The sequence below is a fragment of the Salmo salar genome, chromosome 20 (assembly GCF_965601325.2).
Source record: "Salmo salar chromosome 20, fSalSal1, whole genome shotgun sequence".
NCBI lineage: Eukaryota > Metazoa > Chordata > Actinopteri > Salmoniformes > Salmonidae > Salmo > Salmo salar.
The window spans coordinates 59,515,091-59,532,648 of record NC_138310.1 but is presented as its reverse complement, the minus strand read 5'-3'; the positions used below and the strand labels follow the sequence as shown (position 1 = coordinate 59,532,648).

General features: G+C 43.9%; 1 protein-coding gene across 2 annotated transcripts in view; it reads left to right on the top strand.

The window, feature by feature from the left end:
* Positions 1-17,558, top strand: part of LOC106580977 (neurobeachin) — a 313,133-nt gene that overhangs the window by 151,779 nt on the left and 143,796 nt on the right. For both annotated transcript variants that reach the window (XM_045703701.2, XM_014162593.3), the window contains one exon: positions 13,867-13,991. In XM_045703701.2, the coding sequence (XP_045559657.2) occupies positions 13,867-13,991 (125 nt within the window). The remainder of the gene's footprint in view (positions 1-13,866; positions 13,992-17,558) is intronic.

The following is a 17,558-nucleotide window of genomic DNA, read 5'->3' as shown; positions in this document are numbered from 1 at the left end:
CCCCCCCCCCTCTACAGACCTTAACCCAACCTGACTGAGCTATCGATTGTCAACATTGCAACATTGCTCCTGTATAATTACTTTTTCGGTAGCGGAAGGAATGGAGGAGAGAGCGGTGGCATATATTGATCCTTGGTGAGGGGAGTGGAACGGGCGTTTCCCTTGACTAACAGAGAGTTTCATCTCTGTCTCTGATGAATGGCAACACTTTGCCTGTGGATAATAACTTAGTGATGGAATGGACCCTTCAGTCACTGGCTGCCTGGCTAAGCACTCCGCTGTCTCGCCTCGCCGGGTTATCCATTCTAATAGCAGCTCTGACGAGGAGGAGAGGAAAGATTGTTGGGGGGAGAGGTAGATCAAGGTCTCTCTGGGTCCTGTGTGAAGGTATATGGAGGACCAGTGAATATGATCCTGCTGAACATGATGGTTCATTTAGAAAATCAATGCAGCAGGATCCCTAACACAGCCTTGGGGATGTCTGTCCTCTGTATCGATGTATATTCAAGAGGGGAAAACAACATATTTTTACTGGTAGTGAAGTTCCTTTGTTTTAGCTCTTCTTTTTCTGTCCACTTTTATTTGTTGTTGAGCTATTGTACAGCAGCTCCTCTTTGGGGGTGGAGTTAACCTTGCAGCCTGATAATTACCTCTGAAGGAGAGCTTTCACACTATCATCAGTTATAGGGGAGCAGAGAGAGAAGAGAGAGCTGGGAGGTGAGCCCCACCTCTGATGAAATATTAATGGTCTACAGCGCTGGCAGGGAGGGGTTCAAACATACTAAAACTCTGCTGTAGACTGTAGTGTCACTGTTACTGACTGTCACTGACTGCAGTCTCACTGTTACTGACTGTAGTCTGACTGTTACAGACTTTAGTCTAACTGTCACTGACTGTAGTCTGACTGTAGTCTGACTGTTATTGACTGTAGTCTGACTGTCACTGACTGTAGTCTGACTGTTATTGACTGTAGTCTGACTGTCACTGACTGTAGTCTGACTGTTACTGACTGTCACTGACTGCAGTCTCACTGTTACTGACTGTAGTCTGACTGTTACTGACTTTAGTCTGACTGTCGGCTGACTGTTACTGACTGTATTCTGACTGTTTCTGACTCTAATCTCACAGTTACTGACTGTAATCTCACTCTTACTGACTGTCTCTGACTCTTACTGACTGTAGTCTGACTGTCACTGACTTTAGTCTGACTGTAGTCTGACTGTTATTGACTGTAGTCTGACTGTTACTGACTGTAGTCTGACTGTAGTCTGACTGTTACTGACTGTAGTCTGACTGTTACTGACTTTAGTCTGACTGTCACTGACTGTAGTCTGACTGTTACTGACTTTAGTCTGACTGTCACTGACTGTAGTCTGACTGTTACTGACTGTAGTCTGACTGTTACTGACTTTAGTCTGACTGTCACTGACTGTAGTCTGACTGTTACTGACTGTAGTCTGACTGTTACTGACTTTAGTCTGACTGTCACTGACTGTAGTCTGACTGTCATTGACTGTAGTCTGACTGTCACTGACTGTAGTCTGACTGTAGTCTGACTGTAGTCTGACTGACACTGACTGTAGTCTGACTGTCACTGACTGTAGTCTGACTGTCACTGACTGTAGTCTGACTGTTACTGACGGGTATTGATGGCAATCTTACTCTTAATGCGTTAACATGCATTCATTACACAAATTATCTTTTTTCTGATGTATTGTTAGGCTGTTTTCTGAATTTACACATTACTTTGAAAAATGAAAAATGGTACACCATCCATGGCCATATGGTTTCCAGTTGCCTCATGCTGATGTGCAGTTTTATTTAGCTGTGTCTGTCTGTTGATGTAGAAGAATGTGTCACCATGGTGATCAAAGACAGTCAGTGATATAGTACACTGATTGACAGACATTGTTTTGTTTCAGACTTTTTTAGTCAATTAGATGGCTGAATGTTTTTTATACCTGACCTGTTGAAACCTTTCTATCCGTAGGGATCCGTCATCTACGCTGTTTTGGGAGACGTTTGAAAGCCGATGTTGAATGTTTCTGTATTGAATGTGTTAAAAAATATCAGTATAATACCGCACGGTTTTTGAGTGATATTGTCACGTCCTGACCCTTGTAAGGGTTCATTTTCTATAGTAGAGTGGTCAGGGCATGACAGGGGGTGTTTTGGGTGGTTTTCTTGCTTTCTGTTTCTATGTGGGTTTTCTAGATTTCTATTTCTATGTTGGGGGTTATTGGGATGATCTCCAATTAGAGGCAGCCGGTTCTAGTTGTCTCTAATTGGAGATCATATTTATGTAGGGGGTTTTCCTTTTGTATTTTGTGGGTTGTTCATTTTTGAGTAGTGTTTGCCTGCTCTGCATTACGGCTTTTGTTGTTTTGTTATTTAAAGTGGTTGGTGTATTGCATTTAGTTTCACGATTAATAAAAAGATGTGGAACTACGAACATGCTGCGTTTTGGTCCGATCCTTCAGAAAGCTGTGACAGAACAACCCACCAAAAAAAGGACCAAGCAGCATGGGAGGAAGTATCTGGAGTCATGGACTTGGGAGGAAATCCTGGATGGGAAAGGACCCTGGAGCCAGGCTGGGGAGTATCGTCGCCCGAGGGAGGAAATAGAAGAAGCAAAGAGGGAGCGACGATACTATGAGGCGCTATATCCTCCAAGAGGCAAGGTGCAGAGGCAGCCCCCCCCCCCCCCCCCCTCAAATTGGCATACGGGGAGTTTGTCAATGTCAGGGGGGAGCCCTGATCTAACTTCCCGTGCTTATCGGAGAGAGCCGTGAAGTAAACCGGAGCCAGTCAGGGAGACAAGCGTGGAGCTCGACGCAAGATTCCGGAGAGAGGTACTGGCGTTAAGGGCACTGCGGAGCGGGTGTGCTGAGGAGCGAGCAATGGGTTACGGTGTGATGCGCACTATATTGCTCATACGCACTCACAGCCCGGTGTGGTCGGTGCAAGCTCCTCACCGGTGTAGGGCGAAGATGGTCATTGAGCCAGGAAAGAGTAGGCCTGCTCAGCATGCCCGGTCTCCAGTTCGCCTCCATCATCCGGTACGTCCTGTGCCTCCTCCCCGCACTCGCCCTGAGGTGCGTGCTACCTGTCTGGCGCCACCTAGGCCAGTTCCACGCACCAGACCTCCAGCGACGCTCCTCAGTCCGGAGCCTTCAGCGACGCTCTCCAGTCCAGAGCCTCCAGCGACGCTCTCCAGTCCGGAGCCTCCAGTGACGCTCCTCAGTCCGGAGCCTCCAGCGACGCTCCTCAGTCCGGAGCCTCCAGCGACGCTCCCCAGTCCGGAGCCTCCAGCGATGCTCCCCAGTCCGGAGCCTCCAGCGACGCTCCCCAGTCCGGAGCCTCTAGCGACGCCTCCCAGTCTGGAGCCTCCAGCGACACTCCCTAGTCTGGAGCCTCCAGCGACGGTCTGCAGCCCGGAGCCTTCAGCGGCGGTCTGCAGCCCAGATCCTCCAGCGGCGGCCTGTAGGTCGGAACCTCCAGCGGTGGTCGGCAGCGCAGGGCCTCTGGTATTGATCTACAGTCCGATTCCTCTAATGATCCACAGGTCGGTGGTACAGAAGCGGCGGGATCTGTGGGCGGAACGGGGGTTACACCCTGAGCCGGAGCCACCTCCGTTGCTGGAGAATCGGAGGGAGAGGAAGGTTGTGGGTGTAGCACGAGAGCCGCCATAGACTTTTTCACCCTCCCTACCCTCCCTTTGTGTTTGGGGTTGTTTTTGTTGGGTTTTGTTTGGGTGCAGTTGGGGTCTGCACCTTTGGGGGGGGGGGGGGGGGTACTGTCACGTCCTGACGTTTGTAAGGGGTCATTTTCTATAGTAGAGTGGTCAGGGCGTGACAGGGGGTGCTTTAGGTGGTTTTCTTGCTTTCTGTTTCTATGTGGGTTTTCTAGATTTCTATTTCTATGTCGGGGGTTATTGGGATGATCTCCAATTAGAGGCAGCCGGTTCTAGTTGTCTCTAATTGGAGATCATATTTATGTAGGGGGTTTTCCTTTTGTATTTTGTGGGTTGTTAATTTTTGAGTAGTGTTTGTCTGCTCTGCGTTACGGCTTTTGTTGTTTTGTTATTTAAAGTGGTTGGTGTATTGCATTTAGTTTCACGATTAATAACAAGATGTGGAACTACGAACACGCTGCGTTTCGGTCCGATCCTTCAGAAAGCTGTGACAGATATGGCGGGTTTCAGAAGTATAATGGTTTGGTAGATGATTTGTTTTTGAGAGACCATCATGCAGTACTTCCTAGGGTTGCAAAATTCTGGTAACTTTTCCAAAATTCTCAGGTTTTACAGAAATCCAAGTTGGAAAATCACAAGGGAATAAGCAGGAAATCCAGCATCCTCCAACCAGTATTTGTAGAAAACCTGAGAATTTGGGGGAAATTACCAGAATTTTGCAACCCTGGTACTTCCATGCTTACATTTTAGGACATGGTTAGCATGTCCCCAGAGCAGAATGGTTTAGTGTGTCATAGTAATACTGACCAGTGAATCATGTTAACAGTGACCCTAGCCTAAACCATTGACAGACCATAGACAATGAATAGCTTCCTCTCATTGGTAGATGGACAGAGTGTGGACGGAGGAGAGAAGAAAGACCATTTGTTCTCAGAAGGACTTAATCTGAGAGCTCTGGAGTGTGTTTAGTGTCAGTGTCACGCGGGGCTTGGGGGCGCAGAGTGTGGGGCTCGGGGCGCAGGGCAAGGCACCCCCTTCACAGGACAGGGTGTGTGTGGTGATACACTAACCAGTCCTGCCTCTTTAAATAGACTAGTCACTGATTACTGCTATTTATTCTAATTATCCCCTAGTCTCAAATGGAAGCATTTAAAGAGAATATAATTGTGTTTTATTGAATCTTTTTTAGTCCTCTCTGTCAGGACAAACTGGCTGATGCTGAAACCATTATAGTTCTGTTCTAATTAAAACGGGGGACCAGTACGGAGAAAAAAAAAAAAAAAAATGAATGAAATGTATGCATTCAATTCTGTAAGTCGCTCTGGATAAGAGCGTCTGCTAAAATGACTAAAATGTCTAAAATGATAGATAGCGCTGTCCGAACTAAAACATGGTTAGTTCTGTTCTAACTGAAACATGGTTAGTTCTATTCTAACTAAAACATGGTTAGTTCTGTTGTAACTGAAACATGAATAGTTTTGTTCCAACTGAATGATCTGAAATATGAATAGCGCTGTTCCATCTGAAACATGGTTAGTTCTGTTCTATCTGAAACATGGTTAGTTCTGTTCTAACTGAAACATGGTTAGTTCTGTTCTAACTGAAACATGGTTAGTTCTGTTCTAACTGAAACATGGTTAGTTCTGTTCTAACTGAAACATGGTTAGTTCTATTCTAACTGAAACATGGTTAGTTCTGTTCTAACTGAAACATGGATAATTCTCTTCTAACTGAAACATGGTTAGTTCTGTTCTGAAACATGGTTAGTTCTGTTCTAACTGAAACATGGTTAGTTCTTTTCTAACTAAAACATGGTTAGTTCTGTTCTAACTGAAACATGAATAGGTTTGTTCCAACTGAATGATCTGAAATATGAATAGCGCTGTTCCATCTGAAACATGGTTAGTTCTGTTCTAACTGAAACATGGTTAGTTCTGTTCTAACTGAAACATGGTTAGTTCTGTTCTAACTGAAACATGGTTTGTTCTATTCTAACTGAAACATGAATAATTCTGTTCTAACTGAAACATGGTTAGTTCTGTTCTAACTGAAACATGGTTTGTTCTGTTCTAACTGAAACATGGTTAGTTCTGTTCTAACTGAAACATGATTTGTTCTGTTCTAACTGAAACATGGTTAGTTCTGTTCTAACTGAAACATGATTTGTTCTGTTCTAACTGAAACATGGTTAGTTCTGTTCTAACTGAAACATGGTTAGTTCTGTTCTAACTGAAACATGGTTAGTTCTATTCTAACTGAAACATGAATAATTCTGTTCTAACTGAAACATGGTTAGTTCTGGTCTAACTGAAACATGGTTTGTTCTGTTCTAACTGAAACATGGTTAGTTATGTTCTAACTGAAACATGGATAATTCTGTTCTAACTGAAACATGGTTAGTTCTGTTCTAACTGAAACATGATTTGTTCTGTTCTAACTGAAACATGGTTAGTTCTGTTCTAACTGAAACATGATTTGTTCTGTTCTAACTGAAACATGGTTAGTTCTGTTCTAACTGAAATGTGTATAATTCTGTTCTAACTGAAACATGGTTAGTTCTGTTCTAACTGAAACATGATTTGTTCTGTTCTAACTGAATGATCTGAAATATGAATAGCGCTGTTCCATCTGAAACATGGTTAGTTCTGTTCTAACTGAAACATGGTTAGTTCTGTTCTAACTGAAACATGGTTAGTTCTGTTCTAACTGAAACATGGTTTGTTCTATTCTAACTGAAACATGAATAATTCTGTTCTAACTGAAACATGGTTAGTTCTGTTCTAACTGAAACATGGTTTGTTCTGTTCTAACTGAAACATGGTTAGTTCTGTTCTAACTGAAACATGGTTAGTTCTGTTCTAACTGAATGATCTGAAATATGAATAGCGCTGTTCCATCTGAAACATGGTTAGTTCTGTTCTAACTGAAACATGGTTAGTTCTGTTCTAACTGAAACATGGTTAGTTCTGTTCTAACTGAAACATGGTTTGTTCTATTCTAACTGAAACATGAATAATTCTGTTCTAACTGAAACATGGTTAGTTCTGTTCTAACTGAAACATGGTTAGTTCTGTTCTAACTGAAACATGGTTAGTTCTGTTCTAACTGAAACATGGTTTGTTCTATTCTAACTGAAACATGAATAATTCTGTTCTAACTGAAACATGGTTAGTTCTGTTCTAACTGAAACATGGTTTGTTCTGTTCTAACTGAAACATGGTTAGTTCTGTTCTAACTGAAACATGATTTGTTCTGTTCTAACTGAAACATGGTTAGTTCTGTTCTAACTGAAACATGATTTGTTCTGTTCTAACTGAAACATGGTTAGTTCTGTTCTAACTGAAACATGGTTAGTTCTGTTCTAACTGAAACATGGTTAGTTCTATTCTAACTGAAACATGAATAATTCTGTTCTAACTGAAACATGGTTAGTTCTGGTCTAACTGAAACATGGTTTGTTCTGTTCTAACTGAAACATGGTTAGTTATGTTCTAACTGAAACATGGATAATTCTGTTCTAACTGAAACATGGTTAGTTCTGTTCTAACTGAAACATGATTTGTTCTGTTCTAACTGAAACATGGTTAGTTCTGTTCTAACTGAAACATGATTTGTTCTGTTCTAACTGAAACATGGTTAGTTCTGTTCTAACTGAAATGTGTATAATTCTGTTCTAACTGAAACATGGTTAGTTCTGTTCTAACTGAAACATGATTTGTTCTGTTCTAACTGAAACATGGTTAGTTCTGTTCTAACTGAAACATGATTTGTTCTGTTCTAACTGAAACATGGTTAGTTCTGTTCTAACTGAAATGTGTATACTTCTGTTCTATCTGAATGATTGTCCCTCCAGAGGGTTATGGTTCATATACAGTAGAAATAAACATTGTAGAAATAAACATCAGGACCATGGTCCAGTTTACCGCCGTGTTTGAAGAACACTGGAGTGAACACTCTTAACTGGGTCATTGACAACGTGGTCAGCTGTAATGGTTTGCTGATATAATGGTTTGTTGTTTTTCTAACAGAGATATGACCTTGATGGGGGGCAGCATACAACAGCCAGGCGCTAGAGATGGGATGTGTCTCAAATGGCACCCTATACCCTATATAGTGCACTACTTTTGACCAGGGCCCATAGGGCTTTGGTAAAATAGGGTGTAATTTTGGACGCAAACGTGGAGTGAGAAGGTGAGAATAACCTGACAGACTGGATACAGACAGTTTCTCCATCTCTGCTGCCTGCTTCTCTGTCTGTCTTTCTGAGTGGTAGCTAGTCATTGTAGCTGTGCTTTGACATACAGTGTTATAAGTAGTTATTTTAGCTGCACTTTGATGGACAGTTCAGTCATAAACAAGCCTCTAAGATTATCTGCAGGCAGCAAAGTGCAGGCCTAACAGACACCAAGTATTAGTATTAGCCTGCCCTATTCCTCCCTTCCTCTCCTCCTCCTTCTCTCCTCTCCGATGAATAATCTCAATGGAAAATGGGAGGAAGTAGAGTCGTGTCATTGGTGCGGAGTTAAGTCACTATATATAACTATACTTTACTACTATACTGTAACTATACTATATCACTATACTATAACTGTCCCCAGTGCCAATACAAGTCTAGTTCATCACTACAAACCAGCTCCCACTGTCCTAGATTGGGCTGTATTTGTGCTGGAAAATTGTTTTCAATCCTTTTATTTCCCTCTTCACCGTTTTATTTTGAGTCATGGCTGTCAGGTTTTACTGCCTTTTACAAACAGAACACATTCCCTGTGGAGCGGGGGTGTTAAATCTGTCTCTGTCTCCACAGCCCCGAGACACACACACACACACACACACACACACACACACACACACACACACACACACACACACACACACACACACACACACTACACAAACACACACACACACATACACATACACATACATACATTCCGGAGATATGGGATTTGAATACACAGAGGAAAAAGGAGAGAAGATAGCCTTTTTACACATTTATTGTGCTGCACCTACGATCTAAAAGCTTCTGTGAATAATGGCCACCATGTTTCCTCTTGGTTATCAGGTCTGGAAAATTAGCTTTTAAAATGCAGTTTGAAATCCATTTGTGTGATTGATGTGTGACAGGGCTAATAAATTTAGCCAGTTTCTGGGAGGCTTGGCCTCAGTCATTCTTTATGCCTGTCATGAATCCCCACTACGAGTGGAGAACAGGGGAGTGGAGAGCCAGTCAGTCCTCCTCACAGATCCCATTGAGATAAACTGGCTGTCACTGCCTCGCACTTTACAGTCTCTATTGATGAAATGTTCAGTATATTCCAAGGACGCGCCTAGTCAAAGGATTTGATTCACTATTTTGTATTTACCCTCATATCATTTAGTAGTATTTGTCTGTTTCTACAGGTCTAATGTTAGCCTAACATCAATAGAAGACCTTAGCTGGCAGACATTTACTAAATCTTTGTTTTAGTATCAAACAGACTTTGTAACCCGCCTGGAGTACATCTGTGTCTGAAGCTGTTCTAGCATCACATTATTTCCCAGCATGCATTTCTCTAGCTCATGCATGAAATGAAGCTTTGTTGTGCTCATATTGGATTCAGCAAAGCAGAGAAGACATATAGCTTCAGATGCTGGAGAATATCAGACATGTCCTATTTGATGGATTTGAGTGAATTTATCGATGATAACTTCACAGTTTTAACACCTCTCAGTTTGCAATCTGTCTTTGTGTCCTTCTCTCTCACTCTGCTCCAAATATACTATTGGAATACACTTAGAATACCATCAATACACTTACAATACCATCAGTACACTCAGAATACCATTAGTACAATCAGAATATCATCAAATTCAATACACTTACAATACCATCAGTTCACACAGAATACCACACAGACTACCAAAAATTACAAATAAATAAAGATTTGGTCACACAAAAAAACAAATAAAAAAACCCCGCTCCAAATACTTTCAATACACTCCCAGACTGAGAGAGGAATGATGTCACTCTCTGTGTCTCTCTCACCTTGGCCTCTCTCTGGGGCTGTGTCCCAAAGGGCACCATATTCCCTATATGGTGCACTACTTTTGACCAGAGCCCTTAGGAGTCTAGTGTTTTAGATCTGTGTGTGAGCTAACTGAGTTAGCCCCCTATGGGAGCCATTCCCCAGAGCCCCCCAGCACCAGATCATCCAGTCTGCCTCCCACATAGCATTCCCTATATAGTGCACTTTAGACCAAGACCCATAGTATAGGGTGTGCATCGGGTGCCATTTGGAAGACATCCCGGACCACGCTCACTGAACTGCCTGGCCCAGCCTCCTTAAGTACAGCAGGTTGGCACGAAGGTCCAGAACCTGACTGCTGCCAACCACACGGTTTAGAGTATCACTGGCCCTTCTCCTCTCTCCCTTTCCTCCTCCTCCTCCTCCTCCTCCTCATCTTTCTCTTTCTCCTTTTCATTCACTACTAAACCACCTCCAAAGTGAAAGCATATGGTGGGGGATGAGGTTGGCGTGGGGATGAGGCTGGGTGGGGGATGAGGTTGGGGTGGGGGGTCAGGGGGAGAGAAATCATCACGTTTGCTTGGTTAATCAAACCTTGTAATGTTGGGGTTGGTTTGTTGAACGTTTGATTCGTATTAGCTAGATACAAATGAAAACATTTTTTCTTGCAGTTTAGGCTGCTGTACACAAATGATTATCAAATCTCATGCATCATATGTGTTTAATGTGTTTAATGCGGTGCAGAGCAAATGTTCAAAGCAGCTCCTTCCTCCCCCACCGTGGTTGGCAGTCTATTTGTAGTGGGAATTAGGGGTTATAATCTGTAACAGTAATCTCTCATCTGCCTTCAGTGGATTTCCATTTTTCTGGCTGTGTAATCTAGCATTTACAATATAATTTACGTGGATTCGCCTCTCCACCTACTGACATCTCTGTTCTTCAGCTTCAAGCCTGCTGGGAGACTGATAGACAGGGGACAAGCTCTAGGCACACTGATACTCTGCACAAACACACACACTCACACACACAGTTGATTGATGCTTAACTGAGACTGAGCTCTCGTGGCTGTCAAAGGCCTGCTAAGTCTCCTGAGCCTTCAGCTTACTGACAGTTGTAGATATTAAATTCATATTATATTCATATTATATTCATAGAACGGTTTGGTGATGTGATCCCCTTGTAACAAGTTAATCTGTTTAGACTGACTCAATATCGGGGGGGACTATATAATGGTAGCCCTGGCTGCTAGCCAGATTGCCAAAGCTGGAGGTGGATTGGTAACTGGGCGGCTGTCTGGGTTGATGTTGTTCTTGTTTTTGGTAGTGGTAATACATTCATTTTTAAGGTGGAGGTGGAGGCATCATTTTAATATGGCTCTGTACTGGTAAAAGGAAAATGAAAGAGCCCTGGCTGAAAGTAGGTCGCTATACACTGAGTGTACAAACATTAGGAACTGCTCCTTCCATGACAGACTGACCAGGTGAATCCAGGTGAAAGCTATGATCCCTTATTGATGTCACTTGTTAAATGCACTTCAATCAGTGTATATGAAGGGCAGGAGACAGGTTAAAGAAGCATTTTTAAGCCTTGAGACAATTGAGACATGGATTGTGTATATGTGCCATTCAGATGGTGAGTGGGCAAGACAAAATATTTAAGTGCCTTTGGACGGGGTATGGTAGTAGGTGCCAGGCACACAGGTTTGAGTGTGTCAAGAACTGCAACACTGCTGGGTTTCACACTCAACAGTTTCCTGTGTGTATCAAGAATGTTTCACAACCTAAAGGACATCCAGGCAACTTGACACAACTGTGGGAAGCATTAGAGTCAACATGAGCCAGCATCCCTGTGGAATGCTTTTGACACCTTGTAGAGTCAATGCCCCAATGAATTGAGGCCATTCTGATGGCAAAGGAGGGTGCAACTCTCACGGTTGTCGTAAGAACGGGACCATGGCGCAGCATGTGTAGAGTTCCACATCTTTATTCCAAAGTGAAACTTCAAGCAAAAACAAATAAAACTAATAAATAAAAAAAACGAACAACTAAACGTGACTACGTGGTGCACAGGCACAAACACAAAACAATATCCCACAAACACAGGTGGGAAAAATAGCTGCTTAAATATGATCCCCAATTAGAGACAACGATTACCAGCTGCCTCTAATTGGGAATCATACAAAACACCAACCTAGAAAATATAAACTAGAACACAACATAGAAATATTAAACTAGACTACCCCCTAGTCACGCCCTGACCTACTACACCATAGAGAAACAAGGGCTCTCTATGGTCAGGGCGTGACAGCAACTCAATATTAGGAAGCTGTTCCTAATGTTTTATACACTCAGTGTATAGGGAATATGGTGCCATGTGGGACACGGTCAGAGGAGCAGGAGGACTGTGTAATTCCTCACTCTGGTCTAGATGGAGAGGATGAAGTTGAAGCACATGGTCCATTGATGTGACTGAGGATCTTCTCAGACCAAACTGTCATCTGCTCTACTTTAATCATCACTCTCTCCCTCGCTCCATATTTCTCTCCACAGCTCCATTTAGAGTACGTAAATGACTTGCAGTGATTTTCTACTTTTAGTTCCCCTTGAATGAAACACAAAGCCTTTGAAATGTGTCCAGCCAGAGCTGCACTTAGTAACCTGATGCTGGGCCAACTGCTTAATGGTTTGCATTAGCTGCGAGCAATAAAATTATCCTCCTTCCCTGGTCCTCCCTGCGAATGTTGGAATAATCATTTTTACAAAGATGGTTACCAGATGCTGGAGCTGTTCCCTTCTTTCTCTCCGGTTTTTAAGGCTCTAATTCGCTGTTATTAATAATGAATAAAAATGCAATTTTCTTTTGGGTTGCCCCAGGGCCCTGGGAATCATTTCAATGAATATTTCAACACATTATTTTAATCATGGCTCCACATACACACAGGGAGGGAGTGTTCTCAGACCCTCCCCATCATTATTAAACCCCATGTTGCTGCCTCCCTCCCTCCTTCCCACCTTCCCTCCATCCATCCCTCCCTCCCTGCCTCCCTCCCTCCATGCCTCCCTCCTCTCCCTGCCTCTCACCCTCCTTTCTCTCTCTCTCCCTCCTTCTCTCCCTTTCTCCCTCCATCCCTCCCTGCCTCCTTCCCACCTTCCCTCCATCTCTCCCTGCCTCCCTCCCTGCCTGTGTTGAGAGTCCTACCTCTCTGATTTACAAGTCTTGTTAAAAAACATAGTAAAAAAGGAGACAAGCTGGGCCATTTAGACTTGTAATTTGATGCTGTATTTGTTAATGGCAGTGTTAGTGATTTATAGTGTAGTAGCTTCTGCTGCTGCTGCTGTGGGGATGGATCCTGGTGTTGTGGTGCTGTGTGTGTGTGTGTGTGTGTGTGTGTGTGTGTGTGTGTGTGTGTGTGTGTGTGTGTGTGTGTGTGTGTGTGTGTGTGTGTGTGTGTGTGTGTGTGTGTGTGTGTGTGTGTGTGTGTGTGTGTGTGTGTGTATTCTAACCTGCTCTCAGTCTAACCTGTCTATCTCTGTCTTTCTCTGTCTAGCCTGTCTCTCTCTCTCTCTCTCTCTCTCTCTGTCTGTCTCTCAGTCTAACATGTCTCTTTCTCTCTGTCTGTCTCTGTTTAACCTGTCTCTCTCTGTCTGTCTCAGTCTAACCTGTCTATCTCTCTCTGTCTGTCTCTCAGTCTAACCTGTCTATCTCTCTCTGTCTGTCTCTCAGTCTAACCTGTCTATCTCTCTCTGTCTGTCTCTGTTTAACCTGTCTATCTCTGTCTGTCTCTCAGTCTAACCTGTCTATCTCTGTCTGTCTCTGTTTAACCTGTCTCTCTCTGTCTGTCTCTGTCTAACCTGTCTATCTCTGTCTGTCTCTCAGTCTAACCTGTCTCTCTCTGTCTGTCTCTGTCTAGCCTGTCTCTCTCTCTCTCTGTCTGTCTCTCAGTTTAACCTGTCTCTCTCTCTCTGTCTGTCTGTCTAACCTGTCTATCTCTCTCTGTCTGTCTCTCAGTCTAACCTGTATATCTATCCTTGTCTGTCTCTCAGTCTAACCTGTCTATCTCTGTCTGTCTCTCAGTCTAACCTGTCTATCTCTGTCTGTCTCTCAGTCTAACCTATCTATCTCTGTCTGTCTCTCAGTCTAACCTGTCTATCTCTGTCTGTCTCTCAGTCAGCTGAATGACTTCTGGCGTCTGGACTACTGGGAGGACGACTTACGGAGGAGGCGGAGATTCGTACGGAACCCCTTTGGCTCCACCCACCTGGACATCCCCTGCAAGACGCTGGACGACTATGGTTAGTCAGCATGCTCCTGGCTAATTGATTCATTGAATTAATTGACTGATTGATGTGTGGTTGAAAACTGTAACAAGCAACCCTAATTCAACAGTTTTTCTTGTCAGCTATAATGATATCTGCTTCTGACTTGTCCTCTATTCTACAAGGTCTGTAGAAGTAACTCGTCTACTGATGGAATACTCAGTGGTTTGGGCTAGGGTTTGGGTGATACATGACAGGGTTAGGGGTATACATGACAGTAGCCGCGGTCTCTCTCCACACAGTACAATCCTGTCATTCATAATGTTGTATGACCCCAGACAACCACTTGGTTCTTCTCACTGTCAAGGCCAGCATTATAAAGTGAGGAGCTATAGAGGGTCTCAGTGTCCTCAGGGTCCAGGGTTGAGCCGTGCACTATGGGCAGGGCCTGTTGCTGAGCTGAGAGAAGTTTATTGTCATTTTTATAAGTAACATATTTACTGCCTCTGTCAATTGAACATGACACGTCCGTTCAATGAAACATTTTATTTTTATAGACTTAGTCATTTTACTGTTGTGCTCTTAGTCTCAAACTTTCCCTCATTGAACTGACAGGTCTACGTCCCAAGTGGCACCCTATTCCTTATATGGTGCACTACTTTTGACCAGAGCCCTGTGGACCCTGGTCAAAAGTAGTGCACTATAAACTGATGGGAATAGGGTGCCACTTGGGACGCAGCCTAGCAGAGCAGATGGAGTAAAATCTATTGATTTAGAAACTCTACAAAGAACAAACATCTCAAAGTATTTTGTTCAAAGGTAGACTCAGCGATATGACGTAGATTCAGAAAATAAACAGTATAGTGGGTAAATTTCTGCAACAACTAAGAGCCTTGAAGCGTGAGGCTCAACTTCTCCGCTGTTTTGGTGCCCTGGCTACCACGCTGTAACAATGTGACGTGAACCCGTGCACATGCGCAGATACTGTGTGTGATTGTGTGAGAGCGAAGTCTTGCATCTCGCTCATCTCAATATCTGCGGTGCTGCTCGTGGCAACGTCATTTCGCTGAGTCTACCTTTAAATAAAAAATGCTTCCACATCAAACAAAACAATGTTAAAAAATAAAACATCATTCATTTTTCTGATGCTATTAAATCCTATTGTTCCAAGTTGTCTGCACACATCGGGAGGTATGATATTTCATAGTGAATGGAGGTGAGCAGTCATTAGGCCAGTTCTCTAACCCATGCCTGATGACCCAGGTCTGGTATGAGGAGGGCCAGGTCGAGTATGAGGAGGGCCAGGTCTAGTATGAGGAGGGCCAGGTCTGGTATAAGGAGGGCCTGGTCTAGTATGAGGAGGGCCAGGCCTAGTATGAGGAGGGCCAGGTCTGGTATGAGGAGGGCCAGGTCTAGTATGAGGAGGGCCAGGTCTAGTATGAGGAGGGCCAGGTCTAGTATAAGGAGGGCCAGGTCTAGTATGAGGAGGGCCAGGTCTAGTATAAGGAGGGCCAGGTCTAGTAGGAGGAGGACCAGGTCTAGAATGAGGCAGGCCAGGTCTAGTATGAGGAGGGCCAGGTCTAGTATGAGGAGGGCCAGGTCTAGTATGAGGAGGGCCAGGTCTAGAATGAGGAGGGCCAGGTCTAGAATGAGGCAGGCCAGGTCTAGTATAAGGAGGGACAGGTCTAGTATGAGGAGGGCCAGGTCTAGTATGAGGAGGGCCAGGTCTAGAATGAGGCAGGCCAGGTCTAGTATAAGGAGGGCCAGGTCTAGTATGAGGAGGGCCAGGTCTAGTATGAGGAGGGCCAGGTCTGGTATGAGGAGGGCCAGGTCTAGAATGAGGCAGGCCAGGTCTAGTATGAGGAGGGCCAGGTCTAGTATGAGGAGGGCCAGGTCTAGTATGAGGAGGGCCAGGTCTGGTATGAGGAGGGCCAGGTCTAGTATGAAGGGGGCCAGGTCTAGTATGAGGAGGGCCAGGTCTGGTATGAGGAGGGCCAGGTCTGGTATGAGGAGGGCCAGGTCTAGTATGAGGAGGGCCAGGTCTAGTATGAGGAGGGCCAGGTCTATTATGAGGAGGGCCAGGTCTAGTATGAAGAGGGCCAGGTCTAGTATTATGAGGGCCAGGTCTAGAATGAGGAGGACAAGGAGTTTGACCTCCAGGAGAAACTCTGGGCCCTAGTTTTGACCTCGCACATACGGGTCTCTGTGTAACTGAGGCTGCTTCCCAAATGGTACCCTATTCCCTACATAGTGCATTACTTTTGACCAGAGGCTCAGAGGCTCTGGTCAAAAGTAGTGCACTATGTAGGGAATAGGGTGCCATTTGGGATGCAGACTGGCTGTGCTGGGGGAGCTGACTGTTGGGTCAGCATGTCATCTGGCCTCTCAACTCCTACAGATAACACACACACACACCAGCTGGTTTCTCTCTGGGCTGCAGGTGGCCCATGTTAATATCACACAGACCGTCTGCTTCTTATTTTACTATGGTTCCTTTCTCAACTGTCCAGACAGCTCTATCTATCTATCTATCTATCTATCTATCTATCTATCTATCTATCTATCTATCTATCTATCTATCTATCTATCTATCTATCTATCTATCTATCTATCTATCTATCTATCTATCTATCTATCTATCTATCTATCTATCTATCTATCTATCTATCTATCTATCTATCTATCTATCTATCTATCTATCTATCTATCTATCTATCTCTCTCTCTCTCTCTTTCTCTCTCTGTATCTTTATCTCTCTCTCTCTCTTTATCTCTCTCTCTCTTTATCTCTCTCTCTCTCGCTTGCTCTCTCGCTTGCTCTCTCTCTCTCTCTCTCTCTCTCTCTCTCTCTCTCTCTCTCTCTATCTATCCATCTATCTCTCGCTTTCTCTCTCGCTTTCTCTCTCTCTCTTTCTTTCTCTCTCTGTATCTTTCTCTCTCTCTGTATCTTTCTCTCTCTCTGTATCTTTATCTCTCTCTCTCTCGCTTGCTCTCTCGCTATCTCTCTCTCTCTTTCTCGCTCTCTCTCTCTCTCGCTTCCTCTCTTTCTTTCTCTTTCTCTCTCTCTTTCTTTCTCTCTCTCTATCTTTCTCTCTCTCTCTCTCTCTCGCTTGCTCTCTCTCTCTCTCTCTCGCTTTCTCTCTCTCTTTCTTTATCTCCCTCTCTCTATCTTTCTCTCTCTCTCTCTCTCGCTTGCTCTCTCTCTCTCGCTTTCTCTCTTTCTTTCTCTCTCTCTATCTTTCTCTCGCTTGCTCTCTCTCACTTTCTCTCTCTCTCTCTCTCTTTCTCTCTCTATCTTTCTTTCTCTTTCTCTCTCTATCTCTTTCTCTCTCTCTATCTTTCTCTCTCTCTCTCTCTCTCTCTCTCTCTCTCTCTCTCTCTTAGTTCTGATGCTTTCTTTCTGCAGCAGACCCTGATGAAAATAATGTTGTCAATACTTTTTTTCCTGTTTGTAAATTGTTGTTCTCCCTGTCCTTTAGTAGGTGGTGTATGTGCGTGTCAGTGGTGTCTCTCCCAGTCTGAAGACTTTTTGACACCCTGGTGTCTCTCAGTGGTTCTAATGACTACAATAATGTATAAGTTTCTCCTGTGAGAAGGATTGTAT